Here is a 23,703-nt window from a genome sequence, read left to right as displayed (position 1 = left end):
ACTTTTTTTCTAGATCTAAATGGAGTGGAAATTCAAATATTAAAAATACGCCTAATCTATCATAATTATATTTTAGGAAAAAATCTATTTTTGGCGGTTCTTACTGGTATATAGCAGGATATTATGTGCTTCCTTTCTGTGCAAAAGGAAAACCAGTTATAAGTTATAAGTTTAAACATTTAAAGAGGAAATGCTGCATGTTTTTTTTTCTAACAAAAGCAGTGGAGATGGATGGGGTGAAGGGTTTTTTATATAAAAAGGTGTTGTCAAAAAGTATTTGCGCCCTTACCTATTTGCTTTTTTCTCCTCATAATTCCTTTTTTACACTTTCAGTCTCCTAAGGCCAAATAGGCCGATGCTTTATCCTAGATACAGTACCCAATTTTTTACTCTGTTTTTCAGTTATCATTACACAAATCCTTTTCTTTTTTTCATTTCTGGATCATGAATAGTGACCTCAATAGTTAAATGACATCCACTCTGCAAACACTGATGTAACAGGAAAATCATTTAGGGAAGCGCCTCCACAAATATGTATTTTTTTTTAGCTTTTTTATCTAAAAGAGCAGAAGTGAGGTGATTTTAGGAGACAGGGCAGCCTGACAATGACTCTACAATGACCAGTTCCAAAAACAACAATGAATGCCATTGCTTTCCAATTGTTTATTTAGTTGGTATGGAAGCAGACGCCTTTTTGAATATGAAGAAATGCTGGAAGACTTTGTGGGAATGATCGATATTTAACGATACCCATATGAACCCAAAACAAAATCTGGATCTCATTAAAAAAGGAAAACTTAAAAGAACCATCATATGGTTTGATTTTATTGTTCTTATACACAGCAAAATATATTTAACTCACGACAAAATACATTCAACACAACATTCAAGTATTAACATTTTCAATAGACCAATAAAAAAATGTTAAGAAATATGGGATTAGGAATAACAGGTTAATAATGATTTTATATATTTAAAAGTTATTTCTAATGTGACGAATGAGCTTCAGTGGAAGATATATATAGATATTTTTATATTTATTTGTATTAAACAGAACATTTAATGTTTTTTTCAGCTGAGGTAGACAGAATAACTGAAAACTGCAACTATTTAAAGAGTTTTTAACACAACAGCGGATCTAAGCTCTTTACATGAAAAAATCACTTTAAGACACATTTAAGACCCTGTTGTCTACATCTTGTCTTATCCTGCTGATCAGAGCTGTGATTGGCTGCTTCTAAGCTAATTAATGGAGGAAGTGGCTCACTTGTTCTTTACCTCCAGACTCGATCCCTGTGCTCTGAATGGTTCCAATTAGTCCTGTATGTGCATGATTAGAGGAGCAATCGCAGCCTGTCCTGTTACTGGGCAAAGATGCTACGTTTGTGTGTGTCTGTGTGTGTGTTTGTTGATGGCCTGAACAAGCCTTTCTAGTTGTGTACCAGTGTGATGCCAGGTTGTTTGATTTTTGGGTCGATGCTAGGGCCAAATCTAGATCTCTGCTGCTGGGGCCTGTAATTACGTTCACACAGACACTGCCTTTTGGAGTGTCTGTGTGTGTGTGGGAGAGAGTGGTTTGTCCTGTTGCGTTACCACTTTCATCCAGTTTCTAATGATGTTAATGCTGACCTGCCACGGTATGGATTCCTGCCTCGCTGTAGGGGCAGAGCTAATCGCTGCAGATATGATCAATACCCATCCTGAGGAGCAGATCAACCTTTGAGGCGCCATGAACTCCAAAAAGTTGAATCCCAACAGCTCCAAAGAGTGGTGTCCAAAAACAGCCTTTTTTTATTTAGAGTTATCGCACAGTCTGGGGATATATGGGATTTAAATATTTTGTAGGACTGCACAAACAGTGTGAAAGTTTACATTTAACAGAAAAAAATGTCTTTTTTTGTCTCATTGTTTTAAAAGAATTATTGTCCATCCAACTGTAGATCAGTTTCTCCTCCCATTCCTGCATTAGTCCGTCCGTCCGTCCGTCCATCCGTCCATCCATCCATCCATCACAGATTCACACTAAAAACACACTGATCAGTGTGTTAGTGTCATAAGGCTCACAGCAACTTTCCACAAGTGTGGAAGGTGGGGGTTATGGGGGAAACACAGACAAACAAGAGTCTATCCTACAGTCAATTTCTAGCAGTTCTATACAGTTTTCAGTACAGACAAAAAAAAAAAAAATGAAATGTTCAGTTATCAGCCATTAACTTCAGTTTCCACGGCAGTTTTATTCTATGATAGCTGCTGAAGAACCGGCCTTTCATGCAGTGTGATCTGCAGATAGATGCATTGGTCACCATATTGCCATGACCAAGAATGGATTCAAACCCACAATTTTTTTTTCTTTTTCATTCTAATAACTCTACAAACCCTATGACATTCACATCATTAGCCATCCATCCATCCATCCATCCATCCATCCATCCATCCATCCATCCATCCATCCAGATATTCTATTTGTACCTACATATGCAGTCATGGAAAGCATTATTAGGCCAACCATATTTCTTTCATTTCTTGCTCTTTCTGATGTCTCATACAATTAAAGGTTTTTATTTTGGCCATATGTAATGATAAAAACAGAAATAGGTCATAAGTAGAATTTAACATCATATGTCAAGTCATTTTCTACATCTTGATATTAACCAGAATTATATCAGTTCTTACATCAATAGCTTTGGAATGAGGATTGAACTTAATTTTTTGTATATTTATATTAGAATTTATCTTTACACTTTATCTTTACATATTTAACCCTGACCTCTGTAGAAATCGCTGCTCTTTATTCTACAGTAAAGTATAAATACTTTAAAATGCCCTAAATACTAAGGATATTTTAGTCAGGAAAAGTATGGACTTTAAAATGGGAAATATGGAGAAACTTGCAGCTGAAGATACATTCTTTATTGTTCATCTTTACTTTGCAGAATCTGTGACTGGATTATTCCGGAACCATATTTGTAATGAGTTTACTTTGATATACCACATTGACATTCCCAGCCATGTTACACAAAGGGAGCATTTCCACATGCAGGTGGTTTTCCAAAAGTTGGAACCTGATGGTGGTATTTTTCAAATCTTCCACTCATTTTGAACTAACGTAGATTTATACGAGAGTTGGAAAAAATACTGGAATCCACATTGTTGGTCCATAAACCAAACATTTTTGTTTTTATTTATGCCTTGGAGGTCTGCTCTTTTCTGGCAAGAGTCAATCCTCAGCCTTTAAGTCAGAGGTGACAGAAAAATAATAAATACCCCAGCTGCTGTGACTGGCTGCAGCCCTCTACTCCTGCTGGCTATATTTAGAGACATGAGCTGCTCAGTGATCAGATGTTGATGTTGGACACAAACTGTTTGCTCCGTTTGAACAGAAAGCCACAGTAGATTGGTTAACAGAACTGGCTCTTTATGGAAGTTTGCCGGTCAAGGTACGTCATACATCAAAGTAGATTTAGCTCATCCCAACATCTCCCAGCATGGTGCAGGTTGGTTTGTTTAACCTATCAATAACATTGTTTTAAAATCCAAGGCAACAGGTCCATGTGGTTACTAAGGAACTACATCAGATATTCATTTGTTGTTCTAGTAAAACTGAAGTATTGATATTGCTGAAAAACCTCTGTTTTTCCCTATACGACTAACCTGACTCAGATCTGACAAATTTGTTCATCTGTACCTGGAAATTTGGCAACGGTTTTCTGTACACGCTGTAGGTAGAAAGTCATCATTACTTCAGTGATTATCTGTATTTTAACATTTATAATAATAAGTAAGGAAGGAAGGAAGGAAGGACAAAGGGAAATAAAGAAAAAGGAAGGAAGGAAGGAAGGAAGGAAGGAAGGAAGGAAGGAAGGAAGGAAGGAAGGAAGGAAGGAAGGAAGGAAGGAAGGAAGGAAGGAAGGAAGGAAGGAAGGAAGGAAGGAAGGAAGGAAGGAAGGAAGGAAGGAAGGAAGGAAGGAAGGAAGGAAGGAAGGAGCCAACTAAAATACTTTACATCTCAGAAGGAAAATTTTAAAATTAAATACAAGAAATTTTGAATTAAAAAAGAAAGTAGCAAAAGATGGTGACAAACAAAGAAGAAAAAAAGTCAGAAAAATGATTGGAAGGAAAGGAGAATACAATTTTAAAAAAGAAAAAAGAACTGAGAAGAGAGAACAGAATTTGAATGACAAATGTAAGGAAATTAGAAGAACGGTAGAAAAGAAAGTCATAAATAAAAAGGGAGCAATCGACAAAGGAAAGAGAAAATATGAAAGGGAGGAGAAAATGAAAATGTGTTAATGCTAAAGAAAAGAAAGATTAAAAAAGGACTAAAGAAAGTCAAGAAGAAAAGAGGGAGGGAGGTAATATGGAAAAATGAGAGGAATAATTTTGGGGATGAAAAAAAGGTAAAAATAAAAGAACAAGCAAAGAAATGTAAAAATGAAGATGTCAAAGAAGGACAAAAGTTGATAGAATAAACTGAAGGAAACTGAAATGATAAAGAATTTCAGACTGGAAAGAAAGGGAAAACAGAAAAATTAGGAAAGAAAATACAGAAAGAAAGACAGGATGAAAGGAAAGAAAAGAGGGTAAACAAGTGGAAAAGAAAGATGCAGGGATTTTCACCTACCTACTGTGGTTAAACAGTATACCGTATTTTCACGACCATAAGGCGCACCGTACTAAAAGGCGCACTCTCAGTTATGTGTGCCATTTCTGTATTTAACACACACATAAGGCGCACCGGACTATAGGGCGCGTTTTTTATATACAGGTACATGTCCTCTACTACCTTTAAATACCTCTACTGCGTATTTAAAAATACAGCGGGGGCAAAACTGAGTATGACTGTGCTTTATTCATGTATTTATTACAAAGTATTAATCAAACCTGGGTGCTGGCCGTGAGACAGACACATCGCAGATGACAGTGCGCTGTGATCACTCCTAAATTAACTTAAAATCCTGAAACCTGCCGACGGAATTTGTTCGCTTTTATTACTGGTATCCTGGTGCCTGCAGCTAAAATTATTTAGATGAAAAACACCTGCCAGCAGCCGCCGGTGAACCTGGAGGCTGCCCAGCCTAGAGGCTGCTGATGAATGGATTTCTGCTGTCGGTGCACCGCTGGTATGTGGGGGCTGACTGCAATTATTAAGTTTTCAGGTGTATTTTCTCACTTAAAAACATATTAAAACTACTTTATTCCCACTGATCACAGCAAATATAGCTGCAAGATTTCGATTATTTTGATGAAAAAACACCTGCCAGCCACCGCGGTGAAGAGGAGGAGACACGGCCCAGAGGCTGCTGTTGAATTAAGTTTTCAGGTAGAAAAATAGAGCAGGAGCAAAACTGAGTATGTTTGTGCTTTATTAATGTATTTATTACAAAGTATTAATCAAACCCATCAAAGTCATCCTCCTCTGTTTCTGAATTAAACAGCTGCACTAAATCAGACATGCCAATTTCCCCTTCTTCGCTGTCAGAGTCACTTTCCGTGCAGCGCGGCTCCTCAGAAATAATGCCGGCTTTTGCGAAAGCTTGAACAACAGAGCCAGCAGACACGTTATTCCAAGCATCTACAATCCATCCTCAAACGGTGGCGTAACTTGCCCGGCGCTGCCTTCCACTTATCCTGAAACTGTGGTCTCCGTCTGTCATCCATCGCTCCCACGCCGCTCGCAGCCTTACTTTGAACGGCCGCTTCACACCGATGTCGAGCGGTGGAAGTTCCTTTGTCAGATCTCCGAGATAACGGCGAGCACAGCGTTTATTTTTTTTCACCATGTTTTTCACATCAGCTGTGAGATGGGCAAGCATGGAGTCACATATTAAAAGCGATGGTGATGCATGGAAAAAAACCACCTGTTCTCCTCACATAGCCTACACCTCCCTCAGCCACGCTTTCATCATCTCCTCATCCATCCAGCCCTTTCATTTGCTTTAATATCATATGTCATCAGAGCGATGTGTCTGTCTCGCTGTCAGCTCCCAGATCAGCTTCTCTGATTGGTTGATGCGGCGCGTCCAGCAGCAAAACTTCAATTTTTTCCATCTCGAGCAGCAGCAGCGCGTTGGCGGTGCGCTCCCGACTCGCTCAAAACGCGCTGCGGGACCTTTTGCTGCGTCTATACGCTCGTCAACCGTTGACTTTGCATGTAAACTCGCTGCTTCTGCTGCACCTGCTGCGTCCGGTTCACAGCGAGCACAGCATTAATTTGTTTCACCATGTTTTTCACATCAGCTGTGAGATGGGCACGCATGGAGTCAGATTAACAGCGATGGTGTGGTGATGAGTGGAAAAAAAACCACCTGGTCTCCTTACATTCAGCCACTCTTTTATCATCTCCTCAATGAGGTGGTCTCAAAAGTCGCAGTTGCAACACACATAGGGCGCACCGCACCATAGGGAGCACCGCACATTTTGAGGGGAAAAAAAGACGTTTATGTGCGCCTTATAGTCGTGAAAATACGGTAAGTAAAACAGATGTATATCCAGTTGTTACAGCTGTGGCTTCATGTCTTTATGAAGATTTTTATTCTCTAAAGCTGGTTTGGCTTTATGGCAGATAAAGACAGTGTTTAACGGTATGAGACGTTTGTTAGAGCAGCATATTTGGTGTATTGCTTCCAGGGTCTACACCTGCTCTGTAGACCCCATATCTCATCATTGTGGATAGTCTACTGTACCAGTAACACTAAAGCAGAAACCTTTAGTTCGAAATTTGACATCTTTGTATAAAAGGCTGAGATCAACAGAATTAATCGGTTTGCTTGTTTTTTTGTCACCCAAGCATTTTGTAGCCCAAGCATTCTTCTTATTGTATGCAGTGGTTATGACATTTTAACAGAGAGAGAGAGAGTGCTGGGGACAAACCATACACAGTGGTGGTGATAGATATGTTTGGTATGGTGCTGGATGAAGGGGAAGCAGGTTGTTTTCAGATCACATGGACAAAAGACTTCAGGTGTAAAGCAAACATAAGCTCACACTTGCATCCTCATATTTTAAATTTCATCACTAAATTTGCGGGCATGCTCTCTCACTGGGATGGTTTGTTCTAACCTCAGAGAGGACTCTTCTTCATCACCTTTTGCCTCCTTGCCTTCTTTGTGTGATGTTTAGGGATTCTCTCATCCAATTCCCACGCTCAGAAGAGCTAAGAACACAGAAGAAACTGCATCTATGGATGTGTGTGTGTGTGTCTTAGAGAGTTTTGACCTTTGTCCATTCATCTGTATCATCTCCTCATCATAAAAAAACAAAACATCTGGCCTTGATGGTCATTTTCTAAATCACTCACGCATACATAGATGAAAGTCTCATAAGTCCCTTAGCTCTGGCTCCCATGGGCCTCTTCACAGAGCTGGACAACAACTGGAACTGATTGAGCATTTTCCTTATGACGTCTTTTCAAGTTGCCTATAAAGATGGAATAAGGTCCGGTTTTGATAACAGGAGTTTATTTAGTTTATTTACTGCAGGAAAAGGCAATTTTCAAACAAAACATCCATGTCTCAGTCTGTGCCCACCCCACTCAACAGAAAGCTGTGCTCATCTTTCTCCTTTGAATGTTTTCTAACATTTCAAAGTTATTGTTTTCTACTGGAATTTTATATTAAACAGAACTAAATAGTGCTTAAATGAAAAGTGAAAACAATTGATGGTTTTAAAAAAGTGTGATATACTCTGCCCTCTTTTTAATCTTATACCCCTTAATTATATTTGGTGTAAATAATTCTTCCAAGCTGCATATTCTAAGTAAATTGGATCCATCTGTTTGTATTTTGATCTCACTATAAATCCAGATGCTGTTTGAAGGTTTTTCTTTATGTAAACATTTGTGAACAAGACCAAGGAACACAGCCGACTGAATGAGGATGAAATTGTATGTTTAATTTAGGGTTATGTTGTATAACAGTATCCCATAGAGAACTGTTCAACAAGGAGATCATCATCAGAGAAGCTTAATAACTGAGTTGGAGAGATCCAAGTTCCAGGTGACAGAGTTCTCATCATTCATCCAATAAATCTATCCTTTAGAGAAGAGCACCAGAGGAAAGTGGGAAAACAGAAAGTCCTTTTTTAAATTCCCCTTCCTCTGGCCACATGGTCCCATACAGTTCTTCTTGGCCCACATGCAAAGCATTATGTGTGGAGGAAAACACTGCATGCCACCTTTAATATAACTCCCTCACAGTGACACATGTGGGCAACAGCATCATGTTTTTCTTTAACAGGGACACAAAAACTGGTTTTAGAGGATGGGACCATGGGGTTTACTAAAGAGCCTTTATTGAGATTAGGAGGGAGGTATAATGTAGGTGTCGTAATGGCCTAGTCAAAGTCTGGGTCAAAGTCTTTTTGGGAATCTGCAGCAAGGTTATCCGTCCAATGTCAATGAGCCTGAGCTCACTGTCATCAAAACAATAAGCAAACAGGTAGAAAGAGATATCTTTAAAAAAAAAAAAAAAAAAAAGGTCCAGTTTTGATTGTAGCTAAACATGCTTCTTTATACAAATGCATTCAGCAGTTTTCAGCTTTTATTTGAAAAGGACTTTTAAAACATGTCTGATAGTGTCACCCCATTTCAAAAATTCCAGTAGATACACTGAAGTTTGTGGTTGCAACAAATGCAACAATAGTTTTATGTGATTTTTAGAGATTTGTCTCCTGGAGCTCCAAGGGTATGGTTTGTTTGTCTGTTATACAAACAAATTGATTTTTTTTTATGTTTGAGTGAAAAAAAAAAAAACGTTAAAATAAGAAGCCTAATTAAAAAAAATCGAAATGCATAAAAATGTATTCACTCTGTCAAACCTTGAGCAATTCATTGCATTGCTTTTCTGTAGAATAATTCCTCCCCAGGCGGTAAACTAAACATCCTGTGAACAAAAGGAGAGGTGAGGATGTGGGTGTTCGGGCAACTGTTTGTTTATGAGGGAGGAAAGTTTACTAAGAAAGACTTAAAGCCAGAGAGAAAAAAGATGTGATGTACGTCAGAGAAATGGAGAACAATGCAGGAGGCAGGAGACAGATTGAGGTCAAATGTTCAAGCAAGTTTAAAATGAACCAGCTTTCCTGTCAGTCTTTATGCTTGCATTGGGAACAGCAGGAGTACAAGAGAAAACAATGAACTGTCAGTTATGTGCAAATAAAACAAAATATAGGAAGATATCATCCTGTTGAATAGGACAGAATATTTAACTCAAGACACAGGAGTAAAACACAAAACAATGTCAGAATCAGAGTTCATTTATTCTTATTGTGAAAAAATGTGATCTGTAACAAAACGTACAGTAGTGACCTACGTTTTGCTGACCTTAGTGGTCCACAGCACCTGAAAATTAATTTAGAGCGTCGGCAGAACAATATGCTGTAAAGCAGCAGAATGTAGCACACTTTGCAAGATAGAGGCGCAAACAACACTGACAGCTGCTGCAGTGCCTTAAATCGTTCACTAGTGGGTGCCATGTCCCCACTAAAAGCTTCTGGAATCTGTATTTCAGATTTTAAAACTTGCTTTACTTTTTACTATAACTGATAAGTTAAATTTGGGCATTATAGATTATCTATATGTTATAGATTTTTTTCCATTTGATCAGTCAAACTTTAAAGATACATTGTGACACATTGACTTTGTGTTTATACCCCAGCATAACTATGAAAGAAAACTTCATCTCATTACAGCTGGCCTTATCAGTCGAAAGGAAGGATCGTCTTTGAGTCAATGAGTCGATGTAATTAACTGGTTTTCCTTAGATAGAAAACTTTGAATCAATTTGACTGTATGATCTGGTGAACTGTAAAATGCCTTGAGATTACATTTGTTGTGAATTGGTGCTATAGAAACAAACTGAACTGAATTTAATTAAATTGAAGGCTTGGATTTCAATAACAGAAGAGGATATGATTAGAAAAAAATAATATATATATTTTAATGTAAATCTGGAGGTCTAGTTTAGAACCTCTGAGTGTTTAACATGTTTATAAAGCAAAGTACCACTTCAGGATCCAGTAAGACCAGAAAGAAATGTAAAATTTTTTTATTTAAAATACACTGGATAAAATGAGAGTCCTCACATATAACCTTGACTATATTGTTGTTATATAATAATATATAATTTATTATAATATAATATAAATACCTTATTTAATAATGTTCTGTTTACACTACCCCAGTAAAAAATGCTCATTTTAAATGCAGCTTTTGCTCAGAAATCTATTTTTGTGACTTTGTATGCCTGAGTGCATGTTTCAGGAAATACATGTGCAGAGCATGTGTTTATTTCTGCTTCAAACTGTGCAAGGTTATAGGTGTATTTTTGGAGGTTATGTACTTCCAATATGTTGAGGACAAACATCCATTATCATTAGTAAAGCAGGTTGAGCTTTTTTTAAATCAAGGGTGTAGGATGAAGGAGATGATTGAATGAAAGAGAAAACAAATGTAAAAAATAAGTTAAGATGTCGAGAGGTGAGCTGATCCTTGGAGTTACATTGTGGGATTTAAAAATAGTCTCTTAAACATATATTTGAAGGACAAATCATCTGAGATGGCTGGAGAGAAAAAGGGAGGAGGGGGGCATCTACGTAAGCATCACCACTAGTCTCCCAGTTCACCTCTTTCCTGTCAGGTAGATCTATTTTTAGCCTCTGACGTCACTGGGCTCTTCTGTTGGAGCCTCGTCACGGCCCACTACTGGGATCCAAGGGGAGGAGGGGGTGCAGAGCGGGGTGCTGCTGCTGAGAGTGGGGGTGGGGTGTTTTCATAGAGGTAAATCCTGCTGCTGCAGCCCTGCCTCTCTCCATCTCAACTCACCAATCGGGTGTGAGCTGCTAAACACATCACTATGGATGCAGCCTTAATGGTTTCTCCTCCTCACCATCCTCATCACTTCATCTCTCTGTGAATTGGACTAGTTCCATTCACAATGAGTTGCATAATAGCCCTGCTTCATTTATGTGAACTATTACTGGTAGAGCCCTGCAGGCAGGGCTAAAAATAGCCAGAGAGGCAACCTTGGTGCTTTGGTTTCTATTGATATGACCAAGGAAGGAGGGAGTGCAGCTGAGTGTGGCCTAAAATGGATCCCATTGACAAAAAAAAAAAAAAAAAAAAGCCCACAGAAATAAATACACAGAATATCTACTGTCCTGGGAGAATCAGATTTAGAAATAAATTGAAAATGAATATTATTTTTAAAGCAAACCAAAGCAGCGTGAATGTCTAGGGAAAAAAATACTGTTTTATCTAGGTTAATATTCTAAAGATTTTTCCATTCCTGATCAAGCAAATGTAAAAAGGGATTTTTATTGAGGCCAAATGTTTAGACATGTGATGGTGTTCTGCTCACAGCAGCAAACGCAATCAAAGCCTAGTTTTAAACTCTTGACGCTCTGCCCCATAAAAGTTGTTTCTGCTGCCATTGGGCAGAACTGGAGAGTAGCTGCTGTCATTGGGGCAGGGGTTTATAGGTCGTAGCTGTGCTGATGTAACATGTTGGCGTTGACGTCATGTGGAGACCGCACACAGAAAGATGTGCGTATGAGTATATTTGACTGCGAACAGCTATTGCTGACAAGGTGACCCGTTCTGCAATTGAAGGATATCTAAAGACTTTTTGTGGCGTTTGTTAGGGGGCGTTCAGTACGATTGTGTCATTTTTTAGAAGTTTACTTTTCTATTTTGTTTTGCACTTTCACCCTCTTTTATTTCTTGTTCTGCTGTCAGAGCATTTGGGTCAGTCTGTTCCATCCGACCCTGATTCCTGTTAGGAAGCAATGTTATTTCTGGGCCTTAAAGACTCCCCATCAATCAAAATTGAGTCATTTTAACTTTTTTTGTTTTATGATTTTAAATTCTGTTCAATTCGTCACAACTGTTTTTTTATTATTATTATTATTATTATTATTATTATAATTATCATTAATGCTGTTCACACCAACCCTCAATCATTTTAAAAGTATCCATCTCTGACTTTAATTTTGACCATCCTATAATGTTACCGCTAACATCAGAGATTAAAGGATCAAGTCGTACAATATTGGCTAAAAACATATTTCTTTCAAAATTGTTGATATTTTTAGCTAAAATATTTTTAAAACATAATATCCTGAAAAAATACTGAAGTCACTGTACTCACACAAAATACACAATATGATCCAACCGCTTTATTTAAAACAGAAACTACTTAAATAATCTTTGGTCTCCTACATGGTACGACCAATTCGGCTATAACATTGCTTCATCTGGTTATGTTCATTTTGATTCTGATAAGCTGAGATATAAAATGAACAAAATAAACCCTGGATATGCTTTATAGTAGTTTTCAAGTGGGTAGAATTTAATTATTGTTTAATTTTTCTCATTTTGGTTTTTATAGAGAACCGCATGTATAAGGTACTGATATTAGCTGAATAGTCGGGCAGTGGCCAAGAAAAAGCTCTTGACAATTTCAGGAAATATGCCGCTTAAAACGATCTTACAATTATCAAGGCTGCACTTTAAAAAATAAAAAAGTCTAGAGAGCTGTACTAAACAAAACTTCCCCTGCCTGAAGGTTCAATCGCACGCTTGGATACTTTTGAACATTATAGGGTTCTTACATGGCCTGCTTTAACAGTCTTGAAAAGTTTTTATTTCACTCTTTTTTTATGGAATAAAGTATAAAGAAAGGGGAAAAATACCCAAAAAATGTTATTAATTTCCTAACTTGTATCCTGCCAGGCAAAGAAAAGGTAATACTAAAATTGACTACAATACTAAAATGAATTTATATGCAGTGTTTATATTTTCATTTCCCATTTTTGCACTTTGCTTCAATTTTGAACATGTCAGTATTAATTTTTCTGGCTTCTGACCACGTGGTGTGATTTAAGTGCCAAACAAACCTGTTGTTAAAAATAGTAAAAGGACTAAATACTGCACTACTTAAGCAGCTCAAATATTTATTTGTTTGTTTCTTAAATGTCTGATAATTTTAAAAACTGGAGAGAGAAATCTAGAAATTTAAGTTTGAAAAAAAAGGTAGGACCCTGACATGAATGATTTGGAAGTTAACATTTCTGCACACTTAACTCTCCACCACTTTTTGTTTTTCTTTTTATTTATACTCCACACCTGCCACATGTTTTGTCAGGGAAACATAACTTCACATTATTTGGTAGAAATGATAAGAACTGGCATACAAATATTTAAAAGTTTCGGTTGGTTGTGTTTTAGTGTGTTGAATGTTTTTTTTTCTCGTTGCAGTTTTGATGTGGAGAATGGCCTGTCGGTGGGTCGCAGTCCACTGGACTCTCAGACTAGCCCAGGCTCTGGTCTGGTCCTTCAGGGCAACTTCCCTCACAGTCAGCGCCGTGAGTCTTTCCTCTACCGCTCCGACTCAGACTTTGATCTGTCGCCCAAAGCCATGTCTCGCAACTCCTCCACTGCCAGCGACCTGTGAGTAAATAGACATGCTGTGTTCTTGTAGTTGTACCTCACATTGACCAGGAACCCTGAAGGATCTGCTTTGTCTCCAACTGAACGATTGAAGAGCTTGATTTGCATTAGAGCTGTATTGTAGAGTGGTAAAGGGTGGAGATAGCTTTTCACCATGACTTAAAAGATGTACGCCTGCCAAGATGGAGACTCTTAACATTGAATCATTGGGAAAAATTAACATTTGAACTACATGCTAAGGTAAAGAATAGAATCAATATTAAATTGTGTGACTGTAAAAAGAGACTAAATGTTTTCTTACCTTTAAAAATACATTATTTTGTCTACATAAGATTAAAATAGTGATACATGTTATATTTGTTTACATTGATTTAATATTTTGCATTAAAACCAAAAGAGAAAATCTAAAGTTGTGCAAAAAAGAGTAAGAAAAAACAAAAACAAAATGCAATCCAATTTTTTGTTTGTTTGTTTGAATTCTGATCCTCAGTAACAGCTTATACTTTTCTAAACCAGTGAATGTTTCAATTGGATGGTTTCCACACTGTTGTATTTTAAGTAGATCATTTTAAGAAGAGATGTACTGCAAAAAGCATCTTGCTGTGAGAGCTCTCTCTGGATGAGCTGCAAATAGTCAGTATCTGAATTTTAACATACAACTTCTGAAAATGTGCCAACCTCCTCATCAATAGCACCATCAGAATGGCAATCTCTGAACTTTTTATTCTGTTAAGACAATAACACTTTAGGCCCTTTTTAGAATTTATTAAAGACTTATGCTTCATTTAAACCAAACACAATTTTAGCGGCAGAAGCAGCTGGTTTACATGCAAGGTCTATGCTTGAAGTGCAACAAGGAGCTTCAAAAGTTATTGCAGCTCAAGCAGCTCATCTTGAAGCATCTGAGCAGCTGCACTAGCGTCTCATGAGCATTTAAGCATTTGAGATGCTTGATGCTTTACCAGTAGTAGATGCTGGACTTGGAAAATGTGAACTTTTGCTGCTCGATGTGCCACATCAATCAATCAGAGAAGCTGATCTGGAAGCTGGCAGGGGCCCTCAGCACTGCTTATGCAGAACTCTAAGTTCTGGTGCCTGCAGTTTATACCACATACCTGAAAAAAGCTGATATCTACTTCCAGCCAACACCAACACTTGGGGAAAAGCCCCAAGAGGCGCAGGCTTGATGCAGCTACTGCCGGAGACTCCTAGTGATGGCTTACCACTGGTATATGGAGGTCTGTACGGCTCCAACAGCAAAATAATATTTTAATGCAGGGTGATGTGCTTTAAAACATATTAAAACTCATTTTTAACCACTTATCACAGAAAATATAGCAAAGCCACTCTGCCATTGAACAAAAGATCAATACATGGATCAGATGCATCTGTATAAACTGTACTTGACATGCATTGCACCTTAATGTGGACAAGCATCAAAGAATAAGAATATAATAGCAGACATTTCTTTGCTGCTCAAATCATGTTTGGTGTGAACGTAGCATAAAGTGAGGATGTTCTTATAATTCCTTTATTTTTTGCTGGATAACCTACTGCATATATATAAAACCAGGCCAGGTTTGACCTTTAAGAAAAAGACAAATCAGCTGGTCAGATATTATTTGGCAACAAAATATGGTGTTTTCCAGGAAAAGCCTGATTGGTGCATCTTTAGATTGTACTCTCATTGTTTTAGATGCTATTTTGCATCTGGCTTTGAAGCCTTTTAGGAGCAAAGCTTAAGATTCAACTTTCAGCCGATTAACGGCCTGTTTCGCCTTTCGTTTGTTTTGATTTCTATACCTAAAGAATTATCTGTGCAGCTAGAAGTCTGTTTAGAGACAGTCACTGTGTACATAGGGCCTCGACCACCAATAGCTCTCGCTCCTTTGTTTTAAAGGGAGGAAGGATTGAAGCATTGGGAAGTTAATTGGCTACCTCGGTGAGACAACGTGTGAAGAGTCCTGTGTTTTGTTTTCCTGTCTTTCCCCTTTGGGCTCCCTTATGTCTCCCGATCCTTGTGCTTCCAAGTCACCTTGTCTTGAACATGAAGTCTAAGCAAGCATTTGACAGGAATGAAATCACCCATACTTCATTTTTCATTGGGAGAATGAATCTGGGACTGATTTCACACAGCGTCAAAATGTGATGCACAGACTTAATTTTCCCTGCAGCATGATGTTTAAGTTTTTTGAAGGGAAAGTTTTTTTTTTTTTTTTAAAGGGGCTTTCTGTTATGAGGTTATGATGACTAGTTATTATCTCACTTAATGAACACGCAGAGAATTGCAAAAACCATGTTGTTACGTATCAACCACACACAAAGTAGTGCACAACTGTAAAGTTGTAAGAAATGATGTTCTTTTCATAAGCAAACATTAGAAATGTTCAATAAATTTAGTATACACTCTTTTTAATCTGGTACCTTTAACTAAAATTCAAATCCAAAAGAAGTCACCTAATTAGTAAACATATCATACCTGTTATTTTATTGATTTATTTGATTACATCAGTGAACAAAATACTCCATATGTCAAAGACGCATCAGAGATGGATCTAATAAGAAGTTAATAGCAGACTTAGCTTATAAAATGATATTTGAGGTATTCAACATCGCATGAAGCAACATTAAATCCAATATATGGAAATTAAGAAAGTTGAAAAATAAGCAGAACATTCATTTCAATCACAGCAGCAATACTCTTTGAGTGTGTCGACCAGCTTTGCACATCTTAAAACTGGTATTGTGTCCATTTATCTTTGGATATAGAGCATCAGTTTTCCTCCAATACTGGCTTGTGTTTAGCATCATCCATACTCCCATCAGTGCTAAACACCATTCCTGCTATAGAATAGCATCCCCACAGCATAAGATGCTGTACTTATGGGTATTGGCTCCTTGATATACTGTATAGCACTTACTTGTAGTGTTTAGTTTTGGTCTTCACTGACCAGAGCACCTTCTTAGTCACTGTCCTCTACATTTTGTCAAAACAAGGAAATTAACTTTTCATAGCTTTCTTTAAAAATGACTTTATCGTTGCCCCACAGCTTTATAGAGAGCATGGCTGCTCATTGTTTTCTTAAAAGTTTCTTCCCTCTGAGCTGTTGATCTCTGCAGCTCCTTCCAAGTTTCTATGGACCGTTTCGGCTGCCTCTGATTAATGCTGTGTTTGTCCAGCATGTTATACAGGGTGGCGTCCATGCTCTGGTAGGGTTAGGTACTCTTTCAGTTTAAGATAATGGACTCAACATTGTTTTGTTAAATGCTCAAAACGTAGTTGTCGTTAACTTGTCTAGTTGAGCTTTAAACATCTATCAACTTCATCACTGACTGTGCTCTTTGTCTTAGGGATATTTGTTCACTGATGTGCTTTACGACACCTCTGAGTTTATTATACTGGGATTACTTAAGATATTAAGTAATTAAGTATTAAGATTTTTATATGCCTTTTTTTAACATGAGGTACTTGTTAATGACAGAATTTCAATTTTACATATTTGGTAGCTGAAAGTCAAATGTTTTTAATAAAAGCAAAGAGGTTTAGGAAGTTCTAATCTGCAGGTAAGGTCTTTTTAGCCATAACATCATAACAGGATCCTTCTTCAAAAAAAATTGTGAACTATCCCTCTAAGGTGCATGCTGTAGACTCCTCTCCAAACAGCACTCAGAGCATGAACACTGCTCCTCGCCTGCTTTTTGCTGTTAATGCACAAACCTGTAAGCCTTTTCTGAAGAAGAAACATGGGTTTGTGGCTGGATTACCAACTGGAACATTTTAAGCCAATCAGTCCAGATAATTTTAGTATTTTCCTTCTTTTTAATCTTCATCAGCTTTAGAGATGTTTTGCATTTGTGTAAATAGAACAACCCACTCTCCATTCCCTTCACCTAGACTTGAGCACAGACCCAATATGTATGGTTTCAACAAAATGCAGCTGCCCTCCAATATCCTTGTGTTTTGTGTTTATTTGTCTGCAAGTTTTGAATCATATGCCTCTCCCTTTCCATGGATTTATTCAAATGTTTGTATGTGTACGTTTCAGGCATGGAGAAGACATGATTGTGACTCCATTTGCACAGGTTAGTCCCATCAATGCATTTTCCTGAAAGTTGATGTTTCTCATATTTGAATTAACCAAAAAGTGTATCCCAGCAAAGGTTTAATAACCCTAGAAAAAATGATAGATTTTTTTATTCAATCTCTAGTGTAGTTGGACCCCATAAGCATAATTAAATGAATTAGTTTAGACTAAAGAACAGAAAAAAAACACATTTATAAGTGTTTTCTGTTAATTGTCTTTATATTCCATTGGGTGGTAATATACTACAATTCTGCATGTTGTAAATGAAATGGTTGAAAAAATGTCAAAGATTTGACTCATATATCAAATACTAAACTTCTTCTGCCTTTCTGTGGTCTGGGATTATCTAATAATTGTATGCTCAGCGAGATGTTTTCTCTAAATTGATTTTATAAAATTGTTGCAGTAATCCTGCCTGTAAAATCTATGTACCTCCATGAAGGAGGTTACTCATCAGTCTGAGAATTAAAAGATGGTTCATTTTTCACAGAAAACACCCACACACATTCTCTTTGTACTGCACAGCTTGTTCTGACTATTTATCCCCTCAGCTCTCTCTGCACGAGGGATTTCTCTATTCATTACTCTGGGTTTCACCTGGAGGAAACTCAATATGTATTTTTTTTAACCATAATCATCAGCACACTTATTTATTTACAGTCTTAAGTTGCGAATTGACAGTGAGCTGCTCTAAGTCCAAAAGGCTACACTGATTTATGCTGTGCTTTGTTTTTTAAGGTGTGATTTCTTTTTCAACATTTGAATGATTCAGATCATTTGTCTATAATGATACTTATTTAAATGTCATTTATGATTGAAAAAGCTTCCTACGTCTAAAGATGAGAGGTTTCCCCAGCAGTGTAATGAAGACTTGTCCCTCCACCACCTGTTTTTTTTTTTCTCTGCCACTAAGCTGGATAGAAAAAGATGTTGCTACATTTCAACCTCCCTTAAAAAAAAGAAACATACAAGAGTTAAATACAAAAACTAACATCTTAAAACAGTCAAGGCAGCATCCTACTGTGAGAATATAGCCCATCAATAATAATAAGGTAACACCATTTTGAAGCTACATTTCACAAACTATTAGGAGAATAGCTGATAAACAGGTTGTTGGAATCATTAGGATAATTGACTTGCTAATATCTTCCTTTTACACTTGTGTTCTGGTTTATAATACCATTAACTAATGTGTTATGCCATTTCATCAGCAGCAGGTATACATTTTGCAGATATTTATTTCTCTTTTATTTTTTTAAATGTGTGTTAGTTTTAAGCTGGGAATATTTCATGCTGGGCGACGGCACTGACACTGAAGTAAAATCTAAAAGACACTTTAGAAAAACAAGGAGCTTTAGTCAATCAAATTATTTTAGATAAGTTTTGGGTCATAGTGCCACAATGTGTTTTTATTTAGGAAGTTAATGGAGTAATCAACCAGACTCTTGCAATACTTGTATGTAATTATAAAATTTGCAGAATTTACTTATAATTGTTGTAAAAAAAAAAAAAAAATGCATTTGTCAAAAAACAGTTAAAGGATACCTAAATGTGCTGATGTCCTCTGGAGTATGGAGAGTATGCTAGGAATTCCTAAAGTGTAACTCACCCCAAAATATCGGACACTGCGTTCCCCTGCCAGGTTGTACCGGAACTTTGGGATTAATAAATTATTTTTGAATTGAACTGAAATCACTTTTGAGTTTAAGCTGTATAAACTGAGCCTATGGGGTGCTATTTTAATATTACTGTGCATTTTTATACATTATTGTTGCTGTCACCGCGATTCCCTAGCACTTACAAAGAGTGTGCAAAAAGGAAAAGGAAAACTGATTTTTTACATTTTTTATAACCCTGATGGTACACCTTTAATGATGTTTAATAAACATAGTTTTAGACAATGTCTGCTGAGAAAAATAATGGTTAATAAAAATAGAAAATTGCAAAGATTACAAAGTTAGAGTTGAGTTTGTACTAATAACTATTTCTGCAAGCATTTGTTTTGCGTTTGGTCCGGCTTTTGAACTGATCTTTGTTTCAACAAAGTTTAAAGTTGCTTATTCAGAGGTCTTAACCATCTTAACAGAACCTCTCTACAGAAATCTGTGTTACTCCTCTAAAGAGTCTCTCAGGTTTATTCATACATCTTTTATTTTCTGTAGGTTTTAGCCAGTCTGCGAACAGTAAGAAGTAATGTTGCTGCTTTAACGCATCTCCAAGACCGTGTGGTAAACAAGTAAGTGTAGAATTATGGTCTAAATGACAAACAAATTGATGTTATTTATTTAATTATTTATTTTGACCTTATTTACTTTGTTCTAGGCGACCATCGAGCACCAGTCAGCCTCCTTTGTGCAAGCCGTGTCTTTCAGGTCAGTTTGTCAGCGGACTACGTTGGTGCAAACAAGTAATTCATCCATCACCTCATGTTGCAGGTTTTCCTAGTCGCCCAGCATGTAGTTAAATCACATTTTCTGACTTTTAAGTGCTTCTTTTGCATTTTATAGTATGACAAAAGTATTTAATTACCCACCAACAGTTAGAATTCTGGATACCAGGTCTGTTTACCTGTTTGAACTTATTATCTTTATTTAAGAGACCTTTTCACACACTTAAACTAACTCTAACCTCTCCACAATGGCCGAGACCAGGGAGACCTGCGCAAGACTGGAATGGGCTAGAGGAAATTAGGGAAGCAGTTTGGTGTAAATGGAAATAATTGAAAATGACAGCACATTTCCTGGCCCGTCCTAAGGTTTGCCAGAGACCATCTGGATGATGCAGTGGAGGAATGGGCTACGGTCATATGGTCTGATGAGACACACATAGTTTAGGTCTAACTCCACTTGCCTTGTTAGGAGGAAGAAGGAAGGGGACTAAACAAAGACAGCTATACAAAAAGTGAGTCATAAAGGTGGAAACATTGTTCTTTGAGGACAGAACGACCTTAAACCTCATCAAGAACTACAGGAAAAGTCTGTTATCTGTAATTGAAAACAAAGGTTTCTGTACCTAGTGTTGTTTTGTTTTTCTGATGAATCAAATATTGATGCTATGTAATAAAATGCTGTTTAATTACTAAGAATCAGACAAAATAATTATCTGGTTTTAGATTCCATGACTCACAGTTGACGAGTAACTGTGATACAAATTTAAGACTCCGATGTGCTTCTCCAAACCATGACTTGTTTTATTTTTTAAGTCAAACTTTAAAGTTTTTAAGTAGGGATGCACAATATAATCGGCCCCCTATCGGTATCGGCCTTAAAACTGAATATCGGATATCGGCCACCCCACCGATATTTAACCCGATATTTGATCAGCTTCTGAGTTTCTAAAGTCTAAAAAAATAAAAATAAAAAATACTACTACTTCTTCCTCAAAAACTTCTTTTTTACAGACTTAAAAACTTCTAAAGACGAGGGAAAAAATATTGATACATTAAAATATCACAATATCTTCATATGCTGATATATTGCCATTTAAAAACACCAAATCAATCTCTTTTACTAATGAAATATTGCTATATTTCATCGTTATGCTACGAAATACCCCTAAAATTCACAAAATTTTGCCATATTTTTATATGTTGATATATTGACGCGGTATCGATCTATTTTACTAACAAAATCTCACAAGAATTTGCAAAATATCACGAGAATTTGTAACCGAACGATGAAATTTCACGAGATTTTGAAAGTAAAATAGATCGATACCGCGTTTTTAAAAATCAATTTGATATCAGCATATGAAAATATATTTGAGTATATTATTTTTCAAAGTGTCAGAAATGGATAACAAAACTGCTATTTTCAATGACTACTTATTTTTGTCTAGCTTTAACATCGGTATCGATATCGGTTATCGGCTACATGAGTTTTAAAATATCGGCATATCGGATATCGGCCAAAATCCCAATATCGTGCATCCCTATTTTTAAGTCAAACCCTCTGTTTTCCCAACTTTTACCTGAAATGTTTATTTTTGACCTTTTTTAGAAGAACCTTATCAGAAGCTGGCGATGGAGACTCTGGAAGAGCTGGATTGGTGTCTGGATCAGCTAGAGACTCTTCAGACAAGACACTCAGTCAGTGAGATGGCATCCAATAAGGTAAACTAGCATGCCTCTCAGCTTCATGCAATAGAATGATGCTACAGCATTTTTCTATTTAACATATTTAAACACATTCTAGTTTTTATTGTAAAAAAGGATTTATCCTGCAAGTTAAAAAAGGAGTTATTAGACTTATTTTAATGAGTTTAGAAGGAAAAAAATATTTATATTGATTGAAGACATCAACAATAAATTTCAATATGGGAAAGAAAAGCAATCCATCAGTTTTAAAAGGCACACTGGGCTTTATAAGTACCACATGCCTCATCTGAAAGAGTTAATTAGCATCACTTCTTTCTGTTTCTCATCTCTGTGTGGCTCCCCAGCCATACCATCGGCCAATCAGCTGCCAGTTATTCACCCAGCCTCTAAAGCCAGACAAATACTATTGGTCAGAGTGAGCTGGAGGGTGGAGGGAGCATGCAGGACAGAGAGGAGAGTTCCTTACAGAATCTCCCTCCATCCCTCCTTCTCATTGACAGTGTGTAACAGTAGCTGGATTAGGGACTGCAGTCAACAGCCACCCTAACACTGCTGATGGTGCTCTTTCCATCCCATCCCTGTACCCCAACCTTATCTCCTGAACAGCGCTGGGACTGTGGGAACTTGGACCTCTATAAGAATTCCTTTTTATGTTAAGATAGTCCACAGTGCAGTCAGTTACTGAAAAAACTTGGATTTTTTTATTCTACTTACACCAGCATGCATTTGCTGACATGCATCTGCTGGCAGTTTGGGTTTGCCGGTGCTGGAGACTCAGACAGGTGAGTGATAGCTGGATTTTCCTTGTTTACTGTTGGATCTGATAGGTGATGGTGGCTTTACAAGGGTGGGTGTGGAGTTTCCTTGGCATAGTAGAGTGATCTTTTGCAGGACTGGTTCTATAGTTATTCTGATCAGGGATACAGATAGGGGGAAAGGAATTATAATGACAGAAGTGTCATAAGCATGCTACATTTAAACGTTCTGTCCTCATGTGTTTGCAAGCTCAGAAAAAGTACTGAATCATTGCAGAGGAAATGACCTACACCATTTTACCTCCAGGGTAATGCATGTGTTTGGGTGCACCCATATTTGTCATACAAATGTAAACACACCAGCATCCCTCCTTACACAGAGCCCTTCCTTCCTCTTACCATCCCAATGTGCCGAAGCTGTTACATAACCAATGTGGACCTCACCACGGAGATAAATGAGAAAAAAAAACATCAAGGATTTTGTTTTCGAAAAACTTCTTGGCAAGAATTGCATTGCTGCTTTGTTTTTTACCATGTTAGTGCAGAATTCTGTACTGAAGAACATAGAGCTGTTTGTATCAGCATAAATTTATATTTAGAATATCATCATGAATATCATGTTGATAAGATTAACAAAAGTAATCCATTATTATTATAACAGGATAAAAAGTGTTATGGTAATATGAGCTCTACTTAATGCAAAACCATTAATGTAAAATAAAAATATCCCCACTGTTTAAACTTACTGACATGATACTTATAAACTTCATAGATGCTACTGATATTTTAAATGACAGACAGGCAAAGATATAGATAGGACAGATATGTAGGACATAATACCAATGCATTCAGCTATGCAACTTTAATTTATGAATTTTGTTGCAAATAAAGATGCACATTTTGGGGGAGTGCGTTTCTCACAGCTTTGCATACGTTGAGATTAAATGTACATTTTCATTTTGTCTAACACTTTAAACTTTGTCAGATCAAATTTACAGTATCCAAGCCTACTTCTATTAGGAGACTACTGCCTTGGTTTTATTTAACTTAGCTCAAAAATATTGACAACTTTGTGAAGCTTTGTTTGCACAGGCTGTCATTTCTAAGTAGGATAGAGTAATGTCGGTTTTGCTGTGAAGCAAACATGAATTGGGCCTTAAGAATTGTCTAAAATTGAAACACCCAATCAGATAATGTTTGCTATATTAATTTGCCTGTTAGTAGGTTCAAGTAGACCCTACCTGAAAAAAAGGTAATGAGTGTACAGGGAAAGTGACAATAAAGTTGATTCTGTGGTAAATTATCATGAGCAAAAATTTTGATTAT

The 23,703-nt window shown here is 37.0% G+C and overlaps 1 protein-coding gene across 11 annotated transcripts in view; it reads left to right on the top strand.

The window, feature by feature from the left end:
- The window catches only part of LOC119794382 (cAMP-specific 3',5'-cyclic phosphodiesterase 4C-like), a 168,172-nt gene that overhangs the window by 129,083 nt on the left and 15,386 nt on the right, over positions 1–23,703 (top strand). For 7 of the 11 annotated variants that reach the window (XM_038301908.1, XM_038301909.1, XM_038301911.1 and 4 more), the window contains 6 exons: positions 13,250–13,441; positions 15,342–15,383; positions 17,488–17,524; positions 19,689–19,762; positions 19,849–19,898; positions 21,525–21,637. In XM_038301908.1, coding sequence (XP_038157836.1) covers positions 13,250–13,441; positions 15,342–15,383; positions 17,488–17,524; positions 19,689–19,762; positions 19,849–19,898; positions 21,525–21,637 — 508 coding nt within the window. Of the gene's footprint in view, positions 1–3,402; positions 3,438–13,249; positions 13,442–15,341; positions 15,384–17,487; positions 17,525–19,688; positions 19,763–19,848; positions 19,899–21,524; positions 21,638–23,703 lie in introns of those variants that run through there. The other 4 variants (XM_038301913.1, XM_038301912.1, XM_038301910.1 and 1 more) reach the window with 2 other exon arrangements.

The sequence above is a fragment of the Cyprinodon tularosa genome, unplaced genomic scaffold (assembly GCF_016077235.1).
Source record: "Cyprinodon tularosa strain WSP-4 unplaced genomic scaffold, ASM1607723v1 ctg478, whole genome shotgun sequence".
NCBI classification, from domain to species: Eukaryota; Metazoa; Chordata; class Actinopteri; order Cyprinodontiformes; family Cyprinodontidae; genus Cyprinodon; species Cyprinodon tularosa.
This window is presented reverse-complemented; position numbering and strand designations above follow the sequence as displayed.